The sequence below is a fragment of the Rhamphochromis sp. 'chilingali' genome (genome assembly GCF_963969265.1).
Source record: "Rhamphochromis sp. 'chilingali' genome assembly, chromosome: 2".
NCBI lineage: Eukaryota > Metazoa > Chordata > Actinopteri > Cichliformes > Cichlidae > Rhamphochromis > Rhamphochromis sp. 'chilingali'.
The window spans coordinates 39,455,622-39,478,390 of NC_137930.1; the positions used below are offsets into that span (position 1 = coordinate 39,455,622).

A 22,769-nucleotide genomic window follows, 5' to 3' on the forward strand; every position below is an offset into this window, starting at 1 on the left:
AACGGAGCCAGCCATACTAAGGAGAGCTGAAGTTTGACCAGGTACCAAAGCAAATCATTCATACCGTACAAATAATGTAAATATGACGGTGAATCACGAAAGATTGATATCAAACTGATCACTTGACCAATATTACGTTACTTGCTCTTCAAGTGAATCAACAAATGGCGAAACAAAAAGCCGAAAAAATGCTATTTTTTTAGAGTCTTAGCTTACATGTGTTTATTTCATATTTTCAGTTCTTACCCTCCCCGACTAAATCGGTTTCAGTTATGTACTGAAATATAAGAATGGACATTAGAGGGTTCTTTCAAAGAAAAAACTCAGGTAAATGTTATTTTATATATTATGCTTTGTATGTTGTTCAGTATATTTCTATGCAAAACAAGAGGGATTTCAGTACACAGCAGGATATTCACATTTGTAACCAGATATTTACATACACTTTATGGAGAAAACATAAAACATTTTTACTGTACAACATCAATTTAGAGTAAACTTTTGTTTTAGATAAATATTGATATATCTTTTGAATTAGTTAAATGTCAGAATAAAGAGACAGAGCTTTCTGTTTTTTATCACTTTGATCAAATTTTGGAGTACATGTACACTAAGTTTGTTAATTAATAAGAAACTCCAGACGATTCCATTCTGAGCTGAAGAAGCTTCTGATAGGTTAGTAGAGTCCATGTGAGTAAATTGGTGGCACAGCTGTGGATGCATATAAGGCAAAACACAGAGCCTGTTTCTGTGACATGGGAACATCAAGAGATGTTCAACCAAAACACCAGGAAAAGAACTATGGAGCTCCATAAGTGTGGCTCAGTTTGAATACAATTTGGTGCCATTTGCAATTAAGAAATACAGATAGTTTCTCTCTTTACTCTTAAAGTTAACAAATATGTTTTTTATATTTATCAATCTAAAAAAATAAACATTTAGTCTGATTTGATGTTACAATTAAAAAAGTGTTTGTGTTTTGATCTGAAGAGTTTGTAAATATCTGTATATTTGATGATTGTCAGCACAAAGAGGGAGAGAGAGAATGAGGACAGAACAGAGATGGAACAAGAGCAGGGCCCTATTTCAGGAAGCCGGTTTAGAAAACTCAGAGTGAAAAACGATACTCAGGGTTGAGTAACCCCGAACTGTCCAACTCGGAATATTCGGTTTCAGAAAGGCTGATAACAAGTAGTTCAATCAACGCGGAGTTGCTTTAACCCCAAGTTAAGCGCGCGCACGAGGATACATAAAGCCCTGATTAGTGGAGCACAGATTAAGCGAGTCACCATGGAGACGGAAGGAAAGAAGGCGCGGTCAATGTATTTTACAGCGCTTGAGGCCGAAATTCTGATGGCAGCATATGCCGATAACATGCAAATTTTGCAGAAAAAAAGTAACACAGCCTCAGCTGCAAAAGAAAGAGAGCATGCATGGCAAAACATAGCCGACAGAGTCAATGCGTGAGTGTTAATATAAACATTGATCGAGGGATTTCCACCCATTTAACACGTTATTTTATTATATCTTATTTTTTATTTTATACATTTTATTTTGTGATGTGATGTGTGCGCAGGTGCAACCCAACAGGCCCCAAACGTTCCTGGCAGCAAGTAAAAATGAAATATAAAAATATAGTCCAAACAGGTAAGGTGTAATTGTATTATGAGCCATAGTGCTTGGTCTGTTTGTCCGATGTAAATCAATTGCAGTTAGAGGCTACATTAATTTCCCCTCTGTAAGCACTTATTGAAATTATCTGAGCACATTACAAGTACATATTTGCTTACTCTGTATGCTCAAATGTGGCCCGTTATAGCCAACAGAAAAAAAGCGGAGGCCCGAAAAACAGGTGGGGGTCCTCTACCACCACCACTACCACTCACAGAGCCTGGCCACTTGGCTTCCACATTTGTGATAATGTTGGCAGCATCACATATGATCTTCACAGTGCAGAGAACACAAATTAGCATCCATTACTATAATGAAATGATTTGTTAGTTTGAAATGCTACAGGGAACTATGCACCTGTACATTAATGCTGTGGAAAGACTTCCTGTTCACATAGTCTCCTTCATTTACTGAAGGAGCAATGATTGGAATGTGAGTGCCATCTATACAGCCAATCACGCCTGGGAACCCTGAAAATAAATGTGAAATTTAAGTAGTAGTTCAAGTATCACCACATCATGAATTAAGTTTTGTTCATCCTACTACCTGCAATTTTGTGGAATCTCTCTTTGATAAATCTTGTGGGTCTATGACCGGGGAACACCACAAACGAGTGCAGGAGACGTTTCAGTGCAACTGTAACATTCCTGACTGCCCGACAGACGGTAGCCTTGGAAACGTGCTCAGCGTCACCAATATTATACAGAAAGCTCCCGTTTGCAAAAAACCGAAGTGCAATACAAATAATATGTACAGAACTGAGAGGATGTCCGCGATGTGTCACATGAGCAATATTAGGCCTGAGGATGTTATTCAAATAAATTATAGATTGTGCTGAAAAACGGTAACGTTCACACAGGAAATCATCAGGAAATGATAAAATGTCCAAACGCGCTCTGATCACTCTCTCCCGGCGGAGAGCTCTGCGGAGAATTTGGGCTTCAACATCTACTGGCTCTTCAAGGAAGGAGCACGCCATGTCTGACACTTCCTACAGTCAGGTTTCCGACACAGAGGCGGAGAAAGTCAGGGTTAGTAGAAGTAAACCTGCTAGGGGGCAGGTTAGCTTCACGGAGTGTGTCGTCATAGTGACTCACTCAGGATTAATCTAAACTCGCTTTGTGAAACTGAAAACCCAGAGTTTTCGTTAACTCAGGGTATACTTACTCAGAGTTTGCACTAAACCGGCTTCCTGGAATAGGGCCCAGGTGAGACACACATGTTAGTCAAATGGTTGTTTACCAAAAGTATCACCGTATCATAGGTCCTCATGTATCTCGTACCTAGTGTTTCTTTTTAGGTTTGCTATTTTTCAAATTCTATATTTATTAAGTTATGCAGGCTTGTTTGCACAACAAGGCTAAATAATTATATAAACTTTTCTCAATCTAAATAGTTTACTTTGGTAGAATTAAAAAAATAAGTGTAGTGCAGGTCTATGATGATTTTTAGTGCTGCTATCATCTAGTTCTGATTCTGGTTATGTCTTGGTTAAGTCCTCAGTAGTCCTGATTTTGAACTGTTGTAGTCCTGTTTTAATTCCGGATCAGTTTTGGGTCTGGTTGAATTGGGGTTAGTCCTCGTGTCTTGATACAGGCCTGACTTTGTTCTGCCTCGCTGCTTAATTAAAAAACTAGTTTAAGGTGTCCTGCATATGTGATATATATTTTTCCCTATATGAAGTCATTCTTTTTTGAACAAAACTCAAAACAGAGCCTATTAATCTTTCAGTCATTTCTACCCCCCCCCCCCAAAAAAAAAAAAAATCCCATATGCATACTACCCTTTAGGGCTAAGCCCCGGGTGTTTCAAATGTCTGGCTCCGCCTCTGGCATACTGTCTGAAATATTCCACAGCTGCAATAATTCTTTAAGTGTTATTTTTTTCCTTGGTATTCTAATTTCACCGAAGTTTACTAAACTCAACAAACTTGATATTACTTACCGGGACATTTATTCTGTCCTCATTTTCTTTCACCGAAAAATTGTTTCCTGCAGTGCCGTCTTTCGTGCTTGGCTCTCCTGCCTTTGCTAACGTGATGCGCATAGCGCAGAAGCGATGCTGCATTCACTTACACTCGGATATCTGAGCGTCACCGTGAAAACATAATCGGACATTTGATATTTGATTGAATTTTATTGTTTTGCCTTTGGGGTGGCACCTGGGGTGGCCAGTCTGGTTTGGGGGGTGGCCTGTGCCCCCCCAGGCCACCCCGCTGGACACGCCATTGCAGACCTTTGACCACTCATAGCTAGTTACCATCTTCAAAATGACCTCATTGTAACACAGGAATAAGAAGAACTCAGTCTGCGATTAGTTTGGACTGAATGGAGCCATGTTTGCAATCCATCAGCGATAAATCAGGGTATAATCCCAAATCTGTCTACAAAAGAAAACATACATACTTCAAGCAAGAACCTCAGATATGAAACAGAAATTTAAACAGTGACTTAGCTGCTGCAGGACAGCAATTTAAGTGCAAACATGAGTGCTCAGTAACTTTGGTTTGATATAGCAATGTAACCAAAACACAGGTTGCTAACTGAGTCGAGTCCTGTACTGCAGAAAGAGAAGACGAGTTGAGCTCATCGGTTTAGACTGACTCAGACTGACTGTAACATTTGGCAATCTGTGTTTATAAATTAGTGACTGCGGTCGGTCTGAGTCATGATAGTTTGCAGACTTTTTGACGCTCATACAATAACCAGTTGGTCACAGTAAACACTGTGCAAATACTTCTTTAATATTAAAAAAATAGTTCATTCTGTAAATGACGGTTATAATTAATGGAAATGGGATGATATAGATGGAGTGGTTTAGGGCTACTAAAAACTCTTTACTGTAAGCAGTGTTTCCAGTTCAAAACAAAAGATGGTGAAAAACAGTAAATGTGACGTTCTCTTAGTGTTGCTCACACTATTTCTGTTCATACGTTAACCATAGTGAGAGACGTTAGTGTTTATTGTGCTTAGGAAATTCTGTATTTTGAGTCGAGGGTCCATGTGCTTTCATTTAAGTTTCTGAGTGAATCTTTGGTTTCGTAATTTCCTCAGAAGAGCTAGAAACTGAGACAGTTGTTTAGCGTGCTCACTTTAAGTTCTCGTTTATTCATTGTGTTATTTTTTCATCTTGTGTAAATAAAGTCCCTTTCACTTCACACGTGCTTCTCCGCGTGCTGTCTGCATTAGACTATGTCCACACTAACTCAGATAGATTTGAAAACGCCGTTTTCATCTGAAAACGCTCTGCTTCCACACTAGTGTTTTCAGTCGTTTTCACAAAGTTATGCGTCCACACTGAAACGGCCGAAAACGCTTATGTTCCAGTACTGTGCATGCGTGAAGCGCAAGAAGATTCGGCCTGCCTCATTTCTGTCTGACGTTTATTTACTTTCTGGCTCTTTGAAACGTCGCAGCAAAAGGTTGAGGAAAAGCACCAAGTTTTTTTAAATAGACTAACAATGAGGTGGAGTTGTTGCTGCGAGTAACACAAAAGTACAAAGTTGCAAAAGCAAGTGAGAATTAAAGAATTTGAAGAAAAGCTATCTGGAGCATGTACAGACTGATATTAATCTTTAATAGGGCTGTCCAAGTTGAGAGCAAACAAAACAACTGCTGTATAATGCCCTTTATAACAATACAAGCATCACATGACTAAAATGCGTCACCGTTTTACAAAGTCTGCGTTTTCACTGTCCACACTGCGATGCAAACGCACCGTCTTCAAATGTATTCTTTTTCGAGAGCATTTTCAAAACGCGGCGTTTTCCTTGAGCAAAAACGTAGTCTCAGTGTGGACGGGAGGCCAAAACGGAGAGAAAACGATGCGTTTTCAAACGAAAACACATTAGTGTGGACGTAGCCTTAGAGTCCTCCCTTACCGCGCTCTCAGCCGTGAAAGCTTTGTTCTTCTAAAGCCAGCTACCCATATCAAGACAGGCCATTATTTCCTCACACCCAAAACATTAAAGATTTTTCTTCCTAGACCAGAACAGAACATCAAAAATGCTCAACCCCGGGCTTCTGCTTCCGGCCGATGGAGTAAGTAGCAGCGAAAGGCAGCTCCGCTAAGATTTTTGATTATCCAAACCTCCTGGGACACATATTGACTTTGATTTGGACCAAGATTCAACTGTACAAACTCCTCCTGACCAAAGCGAGTCATGAAGAGTAGTCGGAAATACACGCAAAAAACTTTGTCGTCAGCTTCTGCTACATCTGGCGGCGAAGAGCCACAACACGATATGGCGGACGAGAACTCGAACGATATTAAGATGCAGATAGATAACATGCATGAAAACTTACGTGAGGACATTTCCTCGCTAAGAGAAGAAGCTAAAGCAGACACCAATAAGCTTCGACATGAGCTATCACAGAAAATAGAGGCACTGCACGAAACTCATGCAGAAACAACAAGTATACAGAAGGACATGGAGCGGGCCCTCTGCGACACTACAGACAGGTTAACAGCCTTGGAGAAAGATCACGAAACCCTAAAGAAAGATTACAACAAGCTACACGACAAATGCCTGGATTTAGAAAATAGAAGCCGCAGAAACAATCTGCGTGTGGTGGGCATTAATGAGGACGCAGAGGGGGGAAACCCCAGCCGTTTCATGGCAGAATTTTTCTCAGAAGTGCTCGGGAAAGAAAATGATGATTCGCTTATCATGATAGACCGAGCCCACAGAACCCTCGCCCCGAAACCACGGACAGGGGAGCGCCCAAGAGCCATGATAGTCCGCCTGCACTACTACACCGACAGAGAGAAGATTTTACGATTGTCCAGGGAAAAAGGTCGCCTCTTCTACAAAGGATCACCTGTACACATCTTCCCGGACATGAATCCTGAGGTCAGCAAACTTCGAGCGTCATTCAACCCCGTGAAAGGGAAACTGCGGAATGCTGGCGTCCCGTACAGTCTGTACTACCCCGCGAAGCTGACTATAACGGTGAACAACGCTAAGCACTCATTCACAGATCCGCGCGAAGCAGAGAAGTTCGTCAGTACCCACGTCCAGAACCCAGCCACATCTACCGCTTAGCCACATCTTTACAAACATGACCCAGGAGGGAATAGCATATAATAATAGACAATCTTAAGGAGTTTAGTGGTGAGTCTGATGTCTACAGCCTGTAAAAAGCTGGACAAAAATTGTTTTTCTTTTCTTTGCAAATGAAGAAAGGGTTCCGGTTTGAGTTCATGAGGTTGTTCTTTAGTTTGGTTCAAGAAAGTTGTGAATTTCAGAGGATCACTTTTAGAAAGCTCAGAGTAAGATCCATCAACCACTCAGTAACAGTTAATAACTATTGGTACCTCTACTGAGAGAGCACCACAAAATCTTGTCAACTTTGTAACATGGAACTGTATGGGACTCAGGGGACCAGTGAAACGAGGAAACATTTTAGCTCACTTAAAAAAAGTAAACGCGGATATAATCTTTTTGCAAGAAACGCATCTATAAGTACAAGACCACAACAGATTACGATGCAAATGGATAGAACAAATATTTCACTCTGCGTTTAAAGCTGGAAGCAGAGGCACAGCCATACTGATCAAAAAATCGGTACCATTTACAGCAGCAAAAATACTACCAGACACTCAGGGTAGGTATGTTATTGTAACTGGCAAACTTTATGGTCATTTAGTTATGTTAGTAAATATTTACGCTCCGAATGTGGACGATGAGCAATTTATACGGTCGATAATATCAAAGCTTCCGGATATCGATACTCATCAATTAATCATAGGAGGTGATTTTAACTTGGTGTTAAATACTAACCTTGATAGATCATCGAGTAAACCTGCCAAAATATCTAAATCGGCAAAGGCCATCCAGGAATTTATGGGAAATTATGGAATAATTGATCCGTGGAGAGTTCAGAATCCTAATGTGCGACAATATTCATTCTATTCTCCGGTCCACCAGACATATACCAGGACTTTTTTTTAATCGATTCTAAATTTCTGCCATCAGTAAAGCACTGTGAATATGGCACAATAATGTTGTCAGATCACAGCCCCCTCCTTTTGCAACTAGCCCTCGGGTTCAATCACACAACAAAGATATGGAGATTTGATAATAGTTTATTATCAAATAAACAGGGGATAGAAGACATTAAGAACCAAATTGATTTCTACCTGTCAATTAACAACACTCCGGATATTACCAAGTCTACCTTGTGGGAAGCACTAAAAGCGTACATTTGGGGGCAGTTAATTTCGCGGAAGAGTCTAATGAATAAACAACAAAGAGAAGAAGAGAGACGTATAAAAGACAAGATACAGGAAGTAGATAGACAACACACAGCGCGGCCCTCAACAGTCTTGCACAAGAAGAAACTGTCCCTGCAAGCTGATTTAGAATTGATGTATACCGCAAGAACAGTCAAGCTTCTAACCAGGGCAAAATATAAATATTATGAACAGGGGGAAAGGATGGGTAAAGTTCTAGCACAACAAATCAAGAGACAAGCAGCAACAAGATTGATCACAGAAATTCGCACCAATACGGGACAAATAACGAGGGACCCAAAGGAGATAAATAGTATATTCAGAAGTTTCTATGTAGACTTATACGCCTCAGAATCAAAAAAGAACCCCGCACTATTTGAGATTTTCTTTAACAAGTTTAGTGTACCTGTGATCAACCCAGACAAAGTAGAACAACTCGAAAAATCCATAACTATACAAGAGCTACAGCAAGCAATAGATAATTTACAGAACTCCAAAGCTCCAGGTCCAGACAGTTATACTTCGGAATTTTACAAGGCCTTTAAAGACCATATCTCACCCCTGTTACTAGAAGTATATAATGAGGCGCTGGACAAAAAAGCCCTACCGCCGACTTTATATCAGGCAAGCATCTCTTTGATCTATAAAAAAGAAAAAGATCCTTTAGACCCGGCTTCATATAGACCGATCAGCTTAATTAATGTAGATAATAAGATACTTGCAAAGATTTTGGCAACACGCCTGGAAACTGTTCTGCCAACAATTATATCTCAGGACCAAACAGGATTCATTAAAGACAGGCAGCTGTTTTTTAATATTAGAAGACTTTTAAACATTATCTATACGCAAGACAAGCACAATCCTAGTCCTGAAATTTTGCTTTCTTTGGACACGGAGAAGGCCTTCGACAGGGTCGAGTGGGATTATCTCTTCTCGACCCTGTCGAGGTTCGGATTTGGCCCTAAATTTATTTCTCTGGTTAAACTACTATACATCCAACCAAAAGTGTCGGTACAAACAAACAATGTCCACTCCGACTATTTCGATCTGAATCGTTCAACAAGACAAGGCTGTCCTCTTTCACCTCTGCTTTTTGCGTTGGCTATTGAACCTTTAGCTCTTCTACTGCGCTCAACAGACGAATATACAGGGATCAGAAGGGGAAAAGCAGAACATAAAGTCTCGCTTTATGCAGATGATTTACTACTGTATATTTCTAACCCTGCAAAATCAGTCCCAGTCATCATGGAAATTTTGCAGAATTTTGGAGAAGTGTCAGGATACAAATTGAATTTATCTAAAAGTGTGCTATTCCCAGTCAACTCTAAAGCAATAGGTAACCCAAGTTGTTTCAATACCTTGCCATTTCGGGTTTCTAATCAGTTCCAATATCTTGGAATAAATATCACTCAGGATTATTATGGTTTATTTAAACACAATCTCTCTAAACTATATGATGAAACCAAAAATAACATAGACAAATGGATTAATCTACCAATTTCACTAGCAGGGAGGATAAACATTGTTAGAATGAATATTCTTCCCAAATTCTTATTTTTATTTCAGTGTATCCCTATTGTGATTAATAAAGCCTGTTTTAATAAATTAGGCTCCTTAATATCCTATTTCATATGGAACAGAAAGAATCCAAGAATCAAGAAAAGCTACCTACAGAGACCGACATGTCAGGGGGGGATGGGGTTACCATGCTTCCGTCTATATTATTGGTCATGTAATGTTCGTTCCATGTCGTTTTGGTTGCAGACTAAGGGGGCCGACTGGACAACGATGGAGAATGAAAGCTTCTCCTCATTAGAAGCTATGATCTATTCAGCTCTCCCTATCCCTAAACATGACTTTAAAAATCCTGTAGTCTCTCATACAATTAAAATCTGGACACAGATAAGGAAACATTTCGGGTGGAGGGAAGCTTCCATACTAACTCCACTCATGAATAACGCAACATTCACACCATCACTTTCAAACATTTCATTTCTCCAATGGAACCACAATGGGCTGCACTCAATAAAGGATTTATTCATCAACAAGGTTTTTCCCACATTCCGGCAACTGCAAGAAAAATTTGACTTGCATAGTAATGACTTTTTCAAATACTTACAGAGCAGAAGCTTTGTAAGGAGGCTTTTTCCATCTTTTCCAGGTCGGCCCCCAGACTCTGCCTTAGATAACTTATTTCAGTTTGATCCACTCAAGAAAGGACTAATAACAAAAATTCACAACGCACTCACAACTGGATGGAACTGTCACACTTGACTATCTGAGAGAGGCCTGGCAGTGTGACCTTGGTACGAGAATTACAGATAATCAATGGACAAAAGCCCAGGAAAATGTACACTCTTCCTCTGTTTGCATTCGTCATGGACTCTTACAGTTTAAAGTGCTACATAGACTCCATTTATCAAAGTTGAAACTGTCAAAAATGTTCCCCAATGTAAACTCGTCCTGCGAAAGATGTAAACAGCAACCTGCTTCACTGGCGCATATGTTTTGGAATTGTCCCTGTATAACAACATATTGGAATAATGTCTTTCATATCTTGTCTAAAATTCTAAAAAAACCACTTAAGCCAGACCCAATCTGTGCTTTATTTGGAGTGAAGCCGGTTGTTGTAGACCTATCAGCCACCCAAAATAATGTGATACGTTTTGTGACGCTGCTGGCACGCCGTTTGATTCTACTAAATTGGAAACAAAAGGTGCCTCCTACCACATCAGCGTTAATACAAGATGTATTGAGACACTTGCAGCTGGAAAGAATTAAACTCCTACTAAAGGGGAGGTTGGAGGAATTCCATTCAACCTGGCAATCTTTTATAGATTTCTTCAATACTGTACAGATATAAATGGTCACTGAGCCTCATTGTTAGTTCGATAAATAGCATCCTCTGTCCAACGTTGTTTGTTGTTGCCTTTTTTTTTTTTTTTACTGTGTTTAATTTCTATTGTATATATGTAATCATTTATATTTGAATCTTAGTTGCCTTTTATGATAAAGAACACTGGAAAACCAAATAAAGAGATTTGAGAAAAAAAAAAAATGCTCAACCCCAAATCAGAAAAGACAGACAGAAATGGTGCTACATGGCTCAGTCCACGACATCTGCTGGAAAAATAACCAAAAATATGTTCAAGGTCACGGCGTGTCCAAGGGGTTTTTAGGTTTTGGAAAGTTGTTCTCTCAAATCTTTGAAACATCAACATTTTTTCTTTAGGACTTTTTCAGAAATATAGGGTTGTGGTTTGTGTGGCCTGAACTTTAGAAGTTAAACTACAAATGTCTGATCTGACATTAGACACTCTTTCAAGTTCCGTCTCTTTAGTGCAAACCCTGCGTGATAATAATGACTGCACTATTGCAATCGGGGGATTCACAGCCTGTCAATAGATATCTTTTTAAAAGTTGAGAATCATGTCTCGACCTGACGTCGGGATTTTAGGCCAATGAGTTTTCAAAGGGATCACAAAAAAATGCTACACATGCCCATGCGCTCTTTCTATTCATACTCGTAGCCTTAGGCTCAGGAGTGTCTGAGACGAAGGCAGGTGCTGGTTTGTCTCACATGCCATTGAAACAAACACTAACAGTTTGCATTGTTTTGGACAGCTTATATCTGTATTTTGTGTGGAAACATTGAAAGCTGCAAAAAGATTCCAAAAAAAGGCGACCTATAGCAATAAGGCATTTGAAGAGCCACACTTCACTTACAAGTGAAGTGAAGTGAAGTGTGTGTATGTGGTGACTCAGCTTGACTCTGCTGTACCTCATCAGCCAACAATGACAGCTCACTGGTGTCGTGGGCATCATAATCATACAGGACCCTGGCCTTCCTGGCACCCGTGACGGGCAGCTGTGACTGCTCCATGGCGAGCGTGACCGGCTTCTGGCTGGATGAGGAGGAGGCGGCAGGGACAGCGGCTCCGGAGGATGCCGGTCCAGACAGAAAGGCGGGGGACACAGGGTTGGGGCAGACGGAGGCAGAGGAGTGGGGTGCACTGACAGCATTAGCACATCTGTGTGAAGACACATACATGGTAGGTATGGTTTACTTACTGTAAACAAACATTTTATGCCTTCCAAAAAGGAAGAAATAAAAATTATTATTTACAAAAAATAATTTAAAGCCTATTTTTATTGAAAGAATCTCAAAAACTTTAAGGCTTTATTGGTGTTTCTTTTTTTCTTCTAGTGTATGCAATTATTTCGGGGGGGGGGGGGCAGTTGGACTTTTAGCAACAGTTTTATAAGCAAAAAGCTTTCATCTCTCACTTCATAACCTCATACACGACCCCAGGATCCACTGCTTCAGAATTACTGGCAGGCCTGTTTAGAAGCTGGGCTGTCCTGATGTGGAGTCATGCAGCTGAAATACGTACAAAATGTTAAAACCACATTTTGCTGATGGCCATTCCCCCAAAATCTCCTCATATCTTCCATCCTCCAGCTCCTCTGAGGAGACTGAAGTGTTCCCAAGCCGGCCAAGAGATGTAACCCCCCCACAGTTACAACTTTCCCCACGATGGCTTAAATCAGGGGTGTCAAACTCAAATACACAGTGGGCCAAAATTCAAAACTGGAACAAGGTCGCGGGCTAACATCAATATTTATTGTAAAAAAAAATCTTCCTCCAGATTTAAGAATGAATCTCTTCTTATGGACTCAAACAAGTTTTGCTGAAAAACTGAATATGAAACAAGCAAAGCTTAATACTAAACAATATATATATTATCTGTATAATACCAGTAGGCCAGCTCTAATAATAATTTGGTATGGCCAAATGTAATTAGGCCAGAGTTTGACACCTATGGCTTAAATGAACGTGGGGTCCAGTGAAAGCAGCAGTTTTGTTTACATGGTTTGGCATGAGCTCTAAAACTCATAGACCAGGGTCAGCATTAATGCGAGCATCACTGATGATGATGTAAACAAGCATAACAAGACAACATCAAAAAAAGTTTTTTCCAGTTTAAACTATGTTACCGGAGGTTACGAAAAAGACGGCAGCTCAGTGTCTGGACCTCGTGTACATGTTTTGACACCATCCTGGTTTCTGATATGATTGAGTCCACATGAGAGAGATACTCCCATACAGCTTATGACAAAATTTAATCCGAAGTGATTGATGGCCCTAATCACGACCTTTTGACCTCCCCCCTCCCCCCCGGAAGTGTGTAATGAGCGTGACGAATCGCATCCGGAGAAGGGGGGGTGAACCCCGGAAGCGCGCCATCTGTTGCTAAGCGTGACGAATTGCATCCTGAAAAGGGAGGGGGGAAACCTCCGGAAGCGCGCCATCTGTTGCTAAGCATGTCGAATTGCATCCTGAGAAGGGAGGGGGGAAACCTCCGGAAGAGCGCCATCTGTTGTTGGGAAAAAAAGTTTTTAGTGGGAGGGAGTGCAGCAGGGGAGGAGAATAAAAAAGCAGAGAGGTGGAGTCCGTCACAATTTCTAAGGCACAGACGCAAGATGGATTTCCTTCTGCAGCCCAGCAGCGTTCCTGTGTCCGATGAGATCTGCTCTCCCAAAGAAGAAGGCTTTGAATATGACATATTCAAATACAGCATATTTACTATGGAAGGCCTCGATCCGGACCTTATGACCCTACCGGAAATACTCCGGAAGTGTCTAGTCATTTTCAGACCTGATGCGTCATGTTCCCTAAGCACAGCGGTGATGCAGCAGCTGATTCTGTGCTGTATAGAGAGACAGAGCGGCAGCTAGTTTTCTGCAAACTCATAGTCTGAATTCTGTTTCAATATTATGACAATTTTCTCTGTTTTTTTTTTTACAATAGCGGGTGTAATTTTACTTTCTTAAGCTGCACCGGCGTTTGTAATGGAAATAAAGAGTGACTTCCTGTAGAGATTTCAATAGTATTTTTATTTTCCTATAATACAGACGCTGTAAAAAACCTTTAAGATACACCATAGCTTGTGATGAAAAGAAGAACTTTCTATCCGTTTGTAACCTACAGGCTGCCTATGTGTAAAAAACGAATAAATATCCCTTAGTGAATACTACTTTTCCTTTTGAGAGACTGAAAAACAAACCATAATTGCAGCGACAGGCGATCTTGTTTCACACACACACACACACACACACACACACACACACACACACACACACACACACCCCCCGCGGGTCAAGGAGGAGTTTTTTCCTTCATTACTTTTACAATGGGTTTTCTCAATAGATAGAAAATGATGACGTTGAGGAGTCAACAGCCGATATTATCATTGCTTGTAACCCGGTAAATAATTTCGTACATCTCCTCCCCTAAAATAAGCCTTAGCGGAAAAAAAAGCTCATATTCGAATAAGTTTATTCCCCTCTGTGGGAAAGAGTTTTTTTCTCAGAGTCAACCATGAGGCGAGTTTTGTCAACAGCAAGAACAACTGTTGCCCATAAAGTAAAACAAATATCCGCCTCTAAGTCGTATTTTACCGTTGCAGAATGTGGAAAACAGACAGCCCTCACAGGAGGCACCATAGTTAAAATATTTAAATTTCAACTAAATTTGTAGTAATGATCGGATTTCCTCACTTATCTACACCACACTCCTTGTCCTTGATTTCTTATCGTTTCTTATCGTTCCTCTGTCCCTTAATAGAAACCACATATATAGAAACTATCCTCCCTTTCAGTTGTCTTTTGCACTTCCATATCGCAAAGCAGTTACTGTAGGTTATTTTCTGCTTATGCATTAATGTAATTAATTAACTTATTTATCCTTAAGTAAGGTAATGACTTGAGTTCTAATGCTTTTTGTCTCTTGAGTTAGCTGTCAATGTGGGATTTTTTTCCCCTTTTGTCCAGTTAAAGCTGCCTTTCATTCTTCAACACAGCTTAAACTCTAATAGGTAAGCTTTCTTGTAATTTCTTAGTTCTGCAGGCTTCTTGAAAGACATCCGAGACTCTTCTTTGGATGCTGGCTGCCTTTTGTTTTGTTTTCTGTCAAGATGATCCCACACTGCTTCGATTATCTTGAGGTTCGAACCCTGGAGAGATCAATCCATGACTGATGCGTTGTTTCATCCAGGCATACTTTGACTACATTGGCAGTATGTTTGCGATCATTGTCGTACTGAAAAATGAAGTTGAAGCCAATCAGACACTACGTGGTAATACATGGTCGATCAAAATCTGGTGGAACTTTTCTACATTCATAATTTGATTAATTTGGATAAGAGCTCCAACAACACTGGCTGAAATCCATCCTCAAAGCACGGTAGAGTATCCACGCTGTGTTAAAGACGGCTATAGACATTCACTGTTGTATCTCTCTTCGGACCTCTTCCATGCATATTTCAAATTTGGATTCATTACTCCATAAGACATATTACAGCTGATTTCTTTTTCCAGTCAATTTCTTGTGTAATTTGGCACACCTCAGCCTTATTTTTCTCTGTTCTCCTTCCTTAAGAATGGCTTATTAACAGCCACCCTTCCAACTCAGATAACTTTTGATGAGGTTTCATGAAATGTTTACAGCACTTGAGTTACTCGCCACGGCCATCCTAAATGCTAAAAACACTAAACTTTAATTCTAAATTACGTAATTAACGTTAACCAGAAAAAACAAGCCAAAGTCGAAATGTTGCTGAGCTGACCTGTGGTATGCTATGTCTTCTAAAGCACGTATAATGTAAACAGAACTGGTCTTTGCACAGAAGCCTGTGGAGCTTCATAATTAACCTCAGTGTGTGAAGAGGACTCTCCATTTAATAATAGCTGTAATAAAATGTTCTGGCCGACGGTGTTAAACGCTGCACTTGGGTCTAGCAGGGAAGATTTCAACTTTTCAATATGAATGAAGGCTGAAAACTGATTAGATTAATGTCTGATGATCTTTTCCGTGCTTCTTCAAGTTTGTAACACCAAACATATTAAAGGATGATGTAAGGCTCACAGGAAGAGTTTAATTAGACACACATTTACTATTTTCTTTATACTCTTTCTTTCTTGACATGTTTAATATGATTACTATCAGAGGAGAAAATGAACCTTGTGTAGTCTAAAAACTTTTTTATTTAATCAAACTGTAATGTTGTTGAACTCTGACGGACGTGTCTTTTAATCTTGTCAACAAATCCTTAATCATCTAAATCTGCCATTTATCATCTTGTAAAATGTTCCCTCTGCTTCTGTTGCACATCTCCCCCGACACTCTCTGCTTCACCTGTCCTGTGCAGGTGGTCCAACCCCTGCCTGCCTCCTTAAACTGGGGTGTTTAAATCTCTTTACCTGTGTTGTGAACTTCACACAAAGTTTGTGGTAACAAAATCAAACTGACGAGGATCTCGTTTGAAAAACACACACACTCACGAGACAAAATAAAAACAGACTGCTCAAAGCAAAAGCAGAGCCCTCACAGCTGGTAGTACAAACACAGTGACAACATGCGTATTAGATACCCTCAGTGCCAAAAGCATAAATATGAAAAAAATGTGATCACCAAGAATATCCTAAAAATGGCATTGAGGTGGGTGTTACAGTAAAGAAAAAAAAAAAGTAGCCAAATTTTCATCGGAAAATGTTGAATTTTAGTAAAAACAATGCTCTGTAGTTTGATACTGTCGTTACAGACAAAGCAGATGTTTAAAGCCTTTGGACGCACATTTGAAATGCACTCATTCTCCTTATCAGCTGGAAACATTAAAGCCGTAAAATGACTTTTTCAAACGGATAAAAACTATTGAACAGCAGCAATGTTGAGCCTGTTCCAAAATTTGAATGTACATGTGTTGAAGGTGCGGGTCTTGTTGAATTATTAAACATACTTTCTTTAATTTTTCGAGCCACAAAAACAACAACTTTTAATTTCTTCTGCTTGAGTCTCGGCCTCGGGTAGCTCTACTTATCATTGCTCAGTCAGTTGTCTGTTTGCGCTACTTTTTCAAGGAGCAGCGGATTATTGGTAAGGGTGACTTTATGTGTTTAGCTACTTAAGTGGAAGTACTGTGGATAGTTTTACCTTACATACATAAGGCTGACAGTACAGCTTCTGAGGTAACTGTTTACAAAATGTTATATTCTATCCACAAATTCTTTGCAATTTTACATTGATAAACATTATCCTTAACACATTTGGCCCACATAAAGTACTATGGCCATCACACTGTCATTTAGAATTGTTTAAATAACTCGTGTCTTAAGTCCTTCCATCAAACAGAAAAAAAAAAAAGTCGCATGGTTCACTTTATATTTCTAACATTTTGTGATATAAAGTCGTTCATAACAAACTGAAAGGCCGGGAGTTTAAAATGCAAACCGATGGAAGCAGAAGTAGAAGACTATAATGTCTCAGAGCACACGGTGTCTATTAATGTGTAGACATGTATAAATAAGAGCTTAATAAAGATGCTTAATTTCTTAAGAAATAAACAGGTGGAGTGATCTTTATCAAAAGTGGATGTTGCATCTGTGGCTAAACCACTGTACCCAAAAAAAACTTTAAAAATCTACTGTGTGTGAGGCTGTGTAAGTAAAGCTTGCCCTTCACACCTGCGTGTAATAAACCATTTGTTGGGGGTCGTGGATTTGGCACCTCAGCATTGTGAAAGTGGGGAAACATGTTTCTGGCTGTGCATAAGATTCCTCCTTACAACTTAGAATCTCAGTTCTAAATGAAATTCAGATTTTTTTTAAGTATGGCTAATGTATTATTTGACTTCTAAGGCACACACACACACACACACACACACACACACACACACACACGAACAACACAGAGAAGAAGAAGAGGGGGTCGTTTTACTACACATCATAAAAACGCAATCATTCATCTTCCAACTGTATCTTTCTGTTCTGTCTTTAGAATCATAGGTTGTTTACTGAGCCGTACTTTGGGAGTCATACTATTGTGATACTGGGGAGAAAAGGGTAAGGTTTGATAGACTAAACCCTTACACACACACACACATAACTTGAAAAACCTAAAGAGTGTGTGAGACTGCTAGCTGTGTTGTTCAGCATTAAACTCATCTACAAATGTGTTAGTAAAGAGTGACTTGTACTTCTGTCCCATTAAGCAACGGTTTAACAAATTTCACTGCAAACTATAAAAGGAATCTGGATTTATATAGAACATAGTAGTGATGGATTAAGTGCAGGAAACACTAGTATAAGGTGTCTATTGAACAAATCTCCTTCAGCGTTCAAAATGACCAAAGTGAGGCCTACAGGCGTTTCTCTCGGTTGGTTGTGTTCAGGGAAAAAGCAGCTAAATACACTGAGATTGCTCCCCATTGTTAGTGAGTTAACTCTGGATATCTGTAGGTTTTGTCAAACTTGGAGTGAACAAAAGCAGAAAAACAGTAAAAGATGCAGACAGTGAAAGTCTGGTTTATTTCATGAACACAATGAAACATTTTACAGTCCACAGAGCAAAGTAGCATACATGATAAATAGATACACATAACATGAGAAGTAAAACTCGTCGTCTTACCACATGTTATATTCTGTAAACTTAAAATAACCACAGAAATTAGAGTTTAGTGTTTTAAGTCATCTATTAAAAAACATGAGTCAACATTACTGAAGTGACGCTTTAACGATGCGTCTTATCACCGTGTTTATGATGATAAAACATGTTCTCTCGTTAGTAGTTGTCTGCGCTGTCACTTGTCATGAAAATGTCCAGAGCCAGGGTTCCTCTTTAATCACCATTGATCATTAATAGGGTCACAAAAGATTTGTCACATTATCCCCATAAACAAAATGCTTTTATAGAAATCATTGTGATACAAATATTTAGATTCTTGATTCACAATGTGCACGAACTCAAAATCTTTAGAGGTTCATATTTTTAAAGTATCGCAAATAATACATTTATGCCATTGTATGAGCTACACTTCTTGTAAAAACTGATTGAAAAAAGCTCCTGTCGTGACCTTCCTTCTGTGAGGACACACACACACACACACACAGAGAGAGAGAGAGAGGGGGAAGATCATTAGGATTGGAGGCGTTTTTGGATTTTCACTTATTGTTGGCTTTACAGTCACATAAAATTCATTCCAATTTTTTTGCCTTTGCTTCAATTAAGGTGTTTCTTTAAATCTACAGCAGCTTCCTTTTCAAAAAGTTTACTGACATAGTAAGGAAGTAGCTAGGGAACTCAGTAAGTATGAGCAACAACAGCTTAGGGACTGTTTCTACAATAAAGAGGAATTCATCATCATCTGCAGTTCATCAAAAAAAAAAAAAAAAAACAACAATTCAGCAGATCCTCAAAGTATGGATACAATCTGTTTTCAGCTGTAGAGGTACGCTTCATGTACTTATCAACATGCAGTTTAGAGGCTTGCATTAGAGTGCTTTGGTACTTGGGCCTCTTTTATTTAGCACGGTTATACCATTGTGTATTTAGCTATATAAATATGCTCAAGAGTCTATTGTATGTTTGTCATGCAATTAAAAATTCAAAAATATAATTTTTAAATCAGTAACTTTGCAAATTTAGCGCGGACCCTCACCCCTCCCTCCGGCTCCCACGGCCCCGCTGTCACCGTAAGACTCATACTCTTCCCCCACGTATGCTGCTATTTCCCCGCGCCCCAATAATTCTTGTCCTGTTTGTGTTGCAGCCTCCCACAGTCCCGTTTTCGGCATTCCTGCGCGACTCATCTCCCGGTCCCTTGGTTTCTCGAGTTTCACGCGTGTTTTCCTTCTACCCTCCCGGGACACCTTCAGTTAAAATAAAGTTTATTTTCTCGTACTCCTGTGTGTGTTGGCTCTGCTTCTGGGTCCAGCTTGTGCGCTGAACTTCGGTTCATGACACTAATAGTTTTAAATAGAGCACCACAAACAACAGGTATTCCTTTAGAAATAAACTTTTCTTGTGTTACTTCTAAAAACTACAGATTCTTAACTCTGCAACAGTTAGACAGAGTTGGTTACAGTTAGGCCCTCAACAGTCAGCAAAACAAGTCATAAAACAATAAAAGAGGCTCCCTTATCAAGAGCATCCCAGCACTGTAGTTCCATTACAATCAGTTTCCTTTATTTTATCTTATCATGTCAGAGGCCAACTGAAACCAAGTCCACCTATATAAAAACACCCCATCAGACACACAGTAGTTTCCTCAGCACTTCACAACTGCCGCAAGGTATAGCGTTTTAACTTTTTTTTTCGGATCCCAGACACAGCGGTGTGAGGTAGTTAGCACACAGTTTGGACGTGTAGAAAACATTGCTTGTTTGGAACACATCAGCAGAGAGGTAGAGTTCATAGCTGTTCATAAGAGTTTAATTTAATCAAACCTCATTTTACGGATCTAAGTGGCTCCTCATCACTAGCCAATTCACCATTTTATTTAAATATCTGAATTTTCGGAATGAGGATCCAAGCGGGACACAAAGGCTGCTTTAACGCACCAGAATGCAAATATAAATAAAAGCCTGACTATCCTGAGAGCCTAGCTGCAGCGAGACCTTTCTTTCACACGGATTCCTGGATGTGCGTCGGATCCGACTTTGCTACCCGCACAGAGCGTTTCTGACAGTCGGGCGCTGCTTATACAATAGAGAAAAGCAACAATACACCGTGTTTCTCTGCTCCAAGGTAAGGATGTCTGTTATACCCAGCGCATAAATGTCTCTGTGTTAACGCTGATTATTCAAACCCTGTTGAAAATGTGACACATTTGTTATCCAAAAACATTTCCTCTAAATTTGCAAAGTTACTGATTTAAAAATTATATTTTTGAATTTTTAATTGCATGACAAACATACAATAGACTCTTGAGCATATTTATATAGCTAAATACACAATGGTATAACCGTGCTAAATAAAAGAGGCCCAAGTACCAAAGCACTCTAATGCAAGCCTCTAAACTGCATGTTGATAAGTACATGAAGCGTACCTCTACAGCTGAAAACAGATTGTATCCATACTTTGAGGATCTGCTGAATTGTTGTTTTTTTTTTTTTTTTTGATGAACTGCAGATGATGATGAATTCCTCTTTATTGTAGAAACAGTCCCTAAGCTGTTGTTGCTCATACTTACTGAGTTCCCTAGCTACTTCCTTACTATGTCAGTAAACTTTTTGAAAAGGAAGCTGCTGTAGATTTAAAGAAACACCTTAATTGAAGCAAAGGCAAAAAAATTGGAATGAATTTTATGTGACTGTAAAGCCGACAATAAGTGAAAATCCAAAAACGCCTCCAATCCTAATGATCTTCCCCCCCTCTCTCTCTCTCTCTCTGTGTGTGTGTGTGTGTCCTCACAGAAGGAAGGTCACGACAGGAGCTTTTTTCAATCAGTTTTTTACAAGAAGTGTAGCTCATACAATGGTATAAATGTATTATTTGCGATACTTTAAAAATATGAACCTCTAAAGATTTTGAGTTCGTGCACATTGTGAATCAAGAATCTAAATATTTGTATCACAATGATTTCTATAAAAGCATTTTGTTTATGGGGATAATGTGACAAATCTTTTGTGACCCTATTAATGATCAATGGTGATTAAAGAGGAACCCTGGCTCTGGACATTTTCATGACAAGTGACAGCGCAGACAACTACTAACGAGAGAACATGTTTTATCATCATAAACACGGTGATAAGACGCATCGTTAAAGCGTCACTTCAGTAATGTTGACTCATGTTTTTTAATAGATGACTTAAAACACTAAACTCTAATTTCTGTGGTTATTTTAAGTTTACAGAATATAACATGTGGTAAGACGACGAGTTTTACTTCTCATGTTATGTGTATCTATTTATCATGTATGCTACTTTGCTCTGTGGACTGTAAAATGTTTCATTGTGTTCATGAAATAAACCAGACTTTCACTGTCTGCATCTTTTACTGTTTTTCTGCTTTTGTTCACTCCAAGTTTGACAAAACCTACAGATATCCAGAGTTAACTCACTAACAATGTGGAGCAATCTCAGTGTATTTAGCTGCTTTTTCCCTGAACACAACCAACCGAGAGAAACGCCTGTAGGCCTCACTTTGGTCATTTTGAACGCTGAAGGAGATTTGTTCAATAGACACCTTATACTAGTGTTTCCTGCACTTAATCCATCACTACTATGTTCTATATAAATCCAGATTCCTTTTATAGTTTGCAGTGACATTTGTTAAACCGTTGCTTAATGGGACAGAAGTACAAGTCACTCTTTACTAACACATTTGTAGATGAGTTTAATGCTGAACAACACAGCTAGCAGTCTCACACACTCTTTAGGTTTTTCAAGTTATGTGTGTGTGTGTGTGTGTAAGGGTTTAGTCTATCAAACCTCACCCTTTTCTCCCCAGTATCACAATAGTATGACTCCCAAAGTACGGCTCAGTAAACAACCTATGATTCTAAAGACAGAACAGAAAGATACAGTTGGAAGATGAATGATTGCGTTTTTATGATGTGTAGTAAAACGACCCCCTCTTCTTCTTCTCTGTGTTGTTCTTGTGTGTGTGTGTGTGTGTGTGTGTGTGTGTGTGTGTGTGTGTGTGTGTGTGTGTGTGTGTGTGTGTGTGTGTGCCTTAGAAGTCAAATAATACATTAGCCATACTTAAAAAAACATCTGAATTTCATTTAGAACTGAGATTCTAAGTTGTAAGGAGGAATCTTATGCACAGCCAGAAACATGTTTCCCCACTTTCACAATGCTGAGGTGCCAAATCCACAACCCCCAACAAATGGTTTATTACACGCAGGTGTGAAGGGCAAGCTTTACTTACACAGCCTCACACACAGTAGATTTTTAAAGTTTTTTTTGGGTACAGTGGTTTAGCCACAGATGCAACATCCACTTTTGATAAAGATCACTCCACCTGTTTATTTCTTAAGAAATTAAGCATCTTTATTAAGCTCTTATTTATACATGTCTACACA

General features: G+C 39.4%; 1 protein-coding gene and 1 long non-coding RNA gene across 4 annotated transcripts in view; one reads left to right on the forward strand and one right to left on the reverse strand.

Annotated features, from left to right (window-relative positions):
* The window catches only part of sh3glb2b (SH3-domain GRB2-like endophilin B2b), a 70,234-nt gene that overhangs the window by 20,066 nt on the left and 27,399 nt on the right, over positions 1 to 22,769 (reverse strand). For all 3 annotated transcript variants that reach the window (XM_080865812.1, XM_080865811.1, XM_080865810.1), the window contains one exon: positions 11,687 to 11,936. In XM_080865812.1, coding sequence (XP_080721938.1) covers positions 11,687 to 11,936 — 250 coding nt within the window. The remainder of the gene's footprint in view (positions 1 to 11,686; positions 11,937 to 22,769) is intronic.
* On the forward strand, positions 18,862 to 21,737 carry LOC308386363. The gene is made up of 2 exons (XR_013969777.1): positions 18,862 to 20,488; positions 21,157 to 21,737. It is a non-coding gene; the product is annotated as an uncharacterized lncRNA (long non-coding RNA).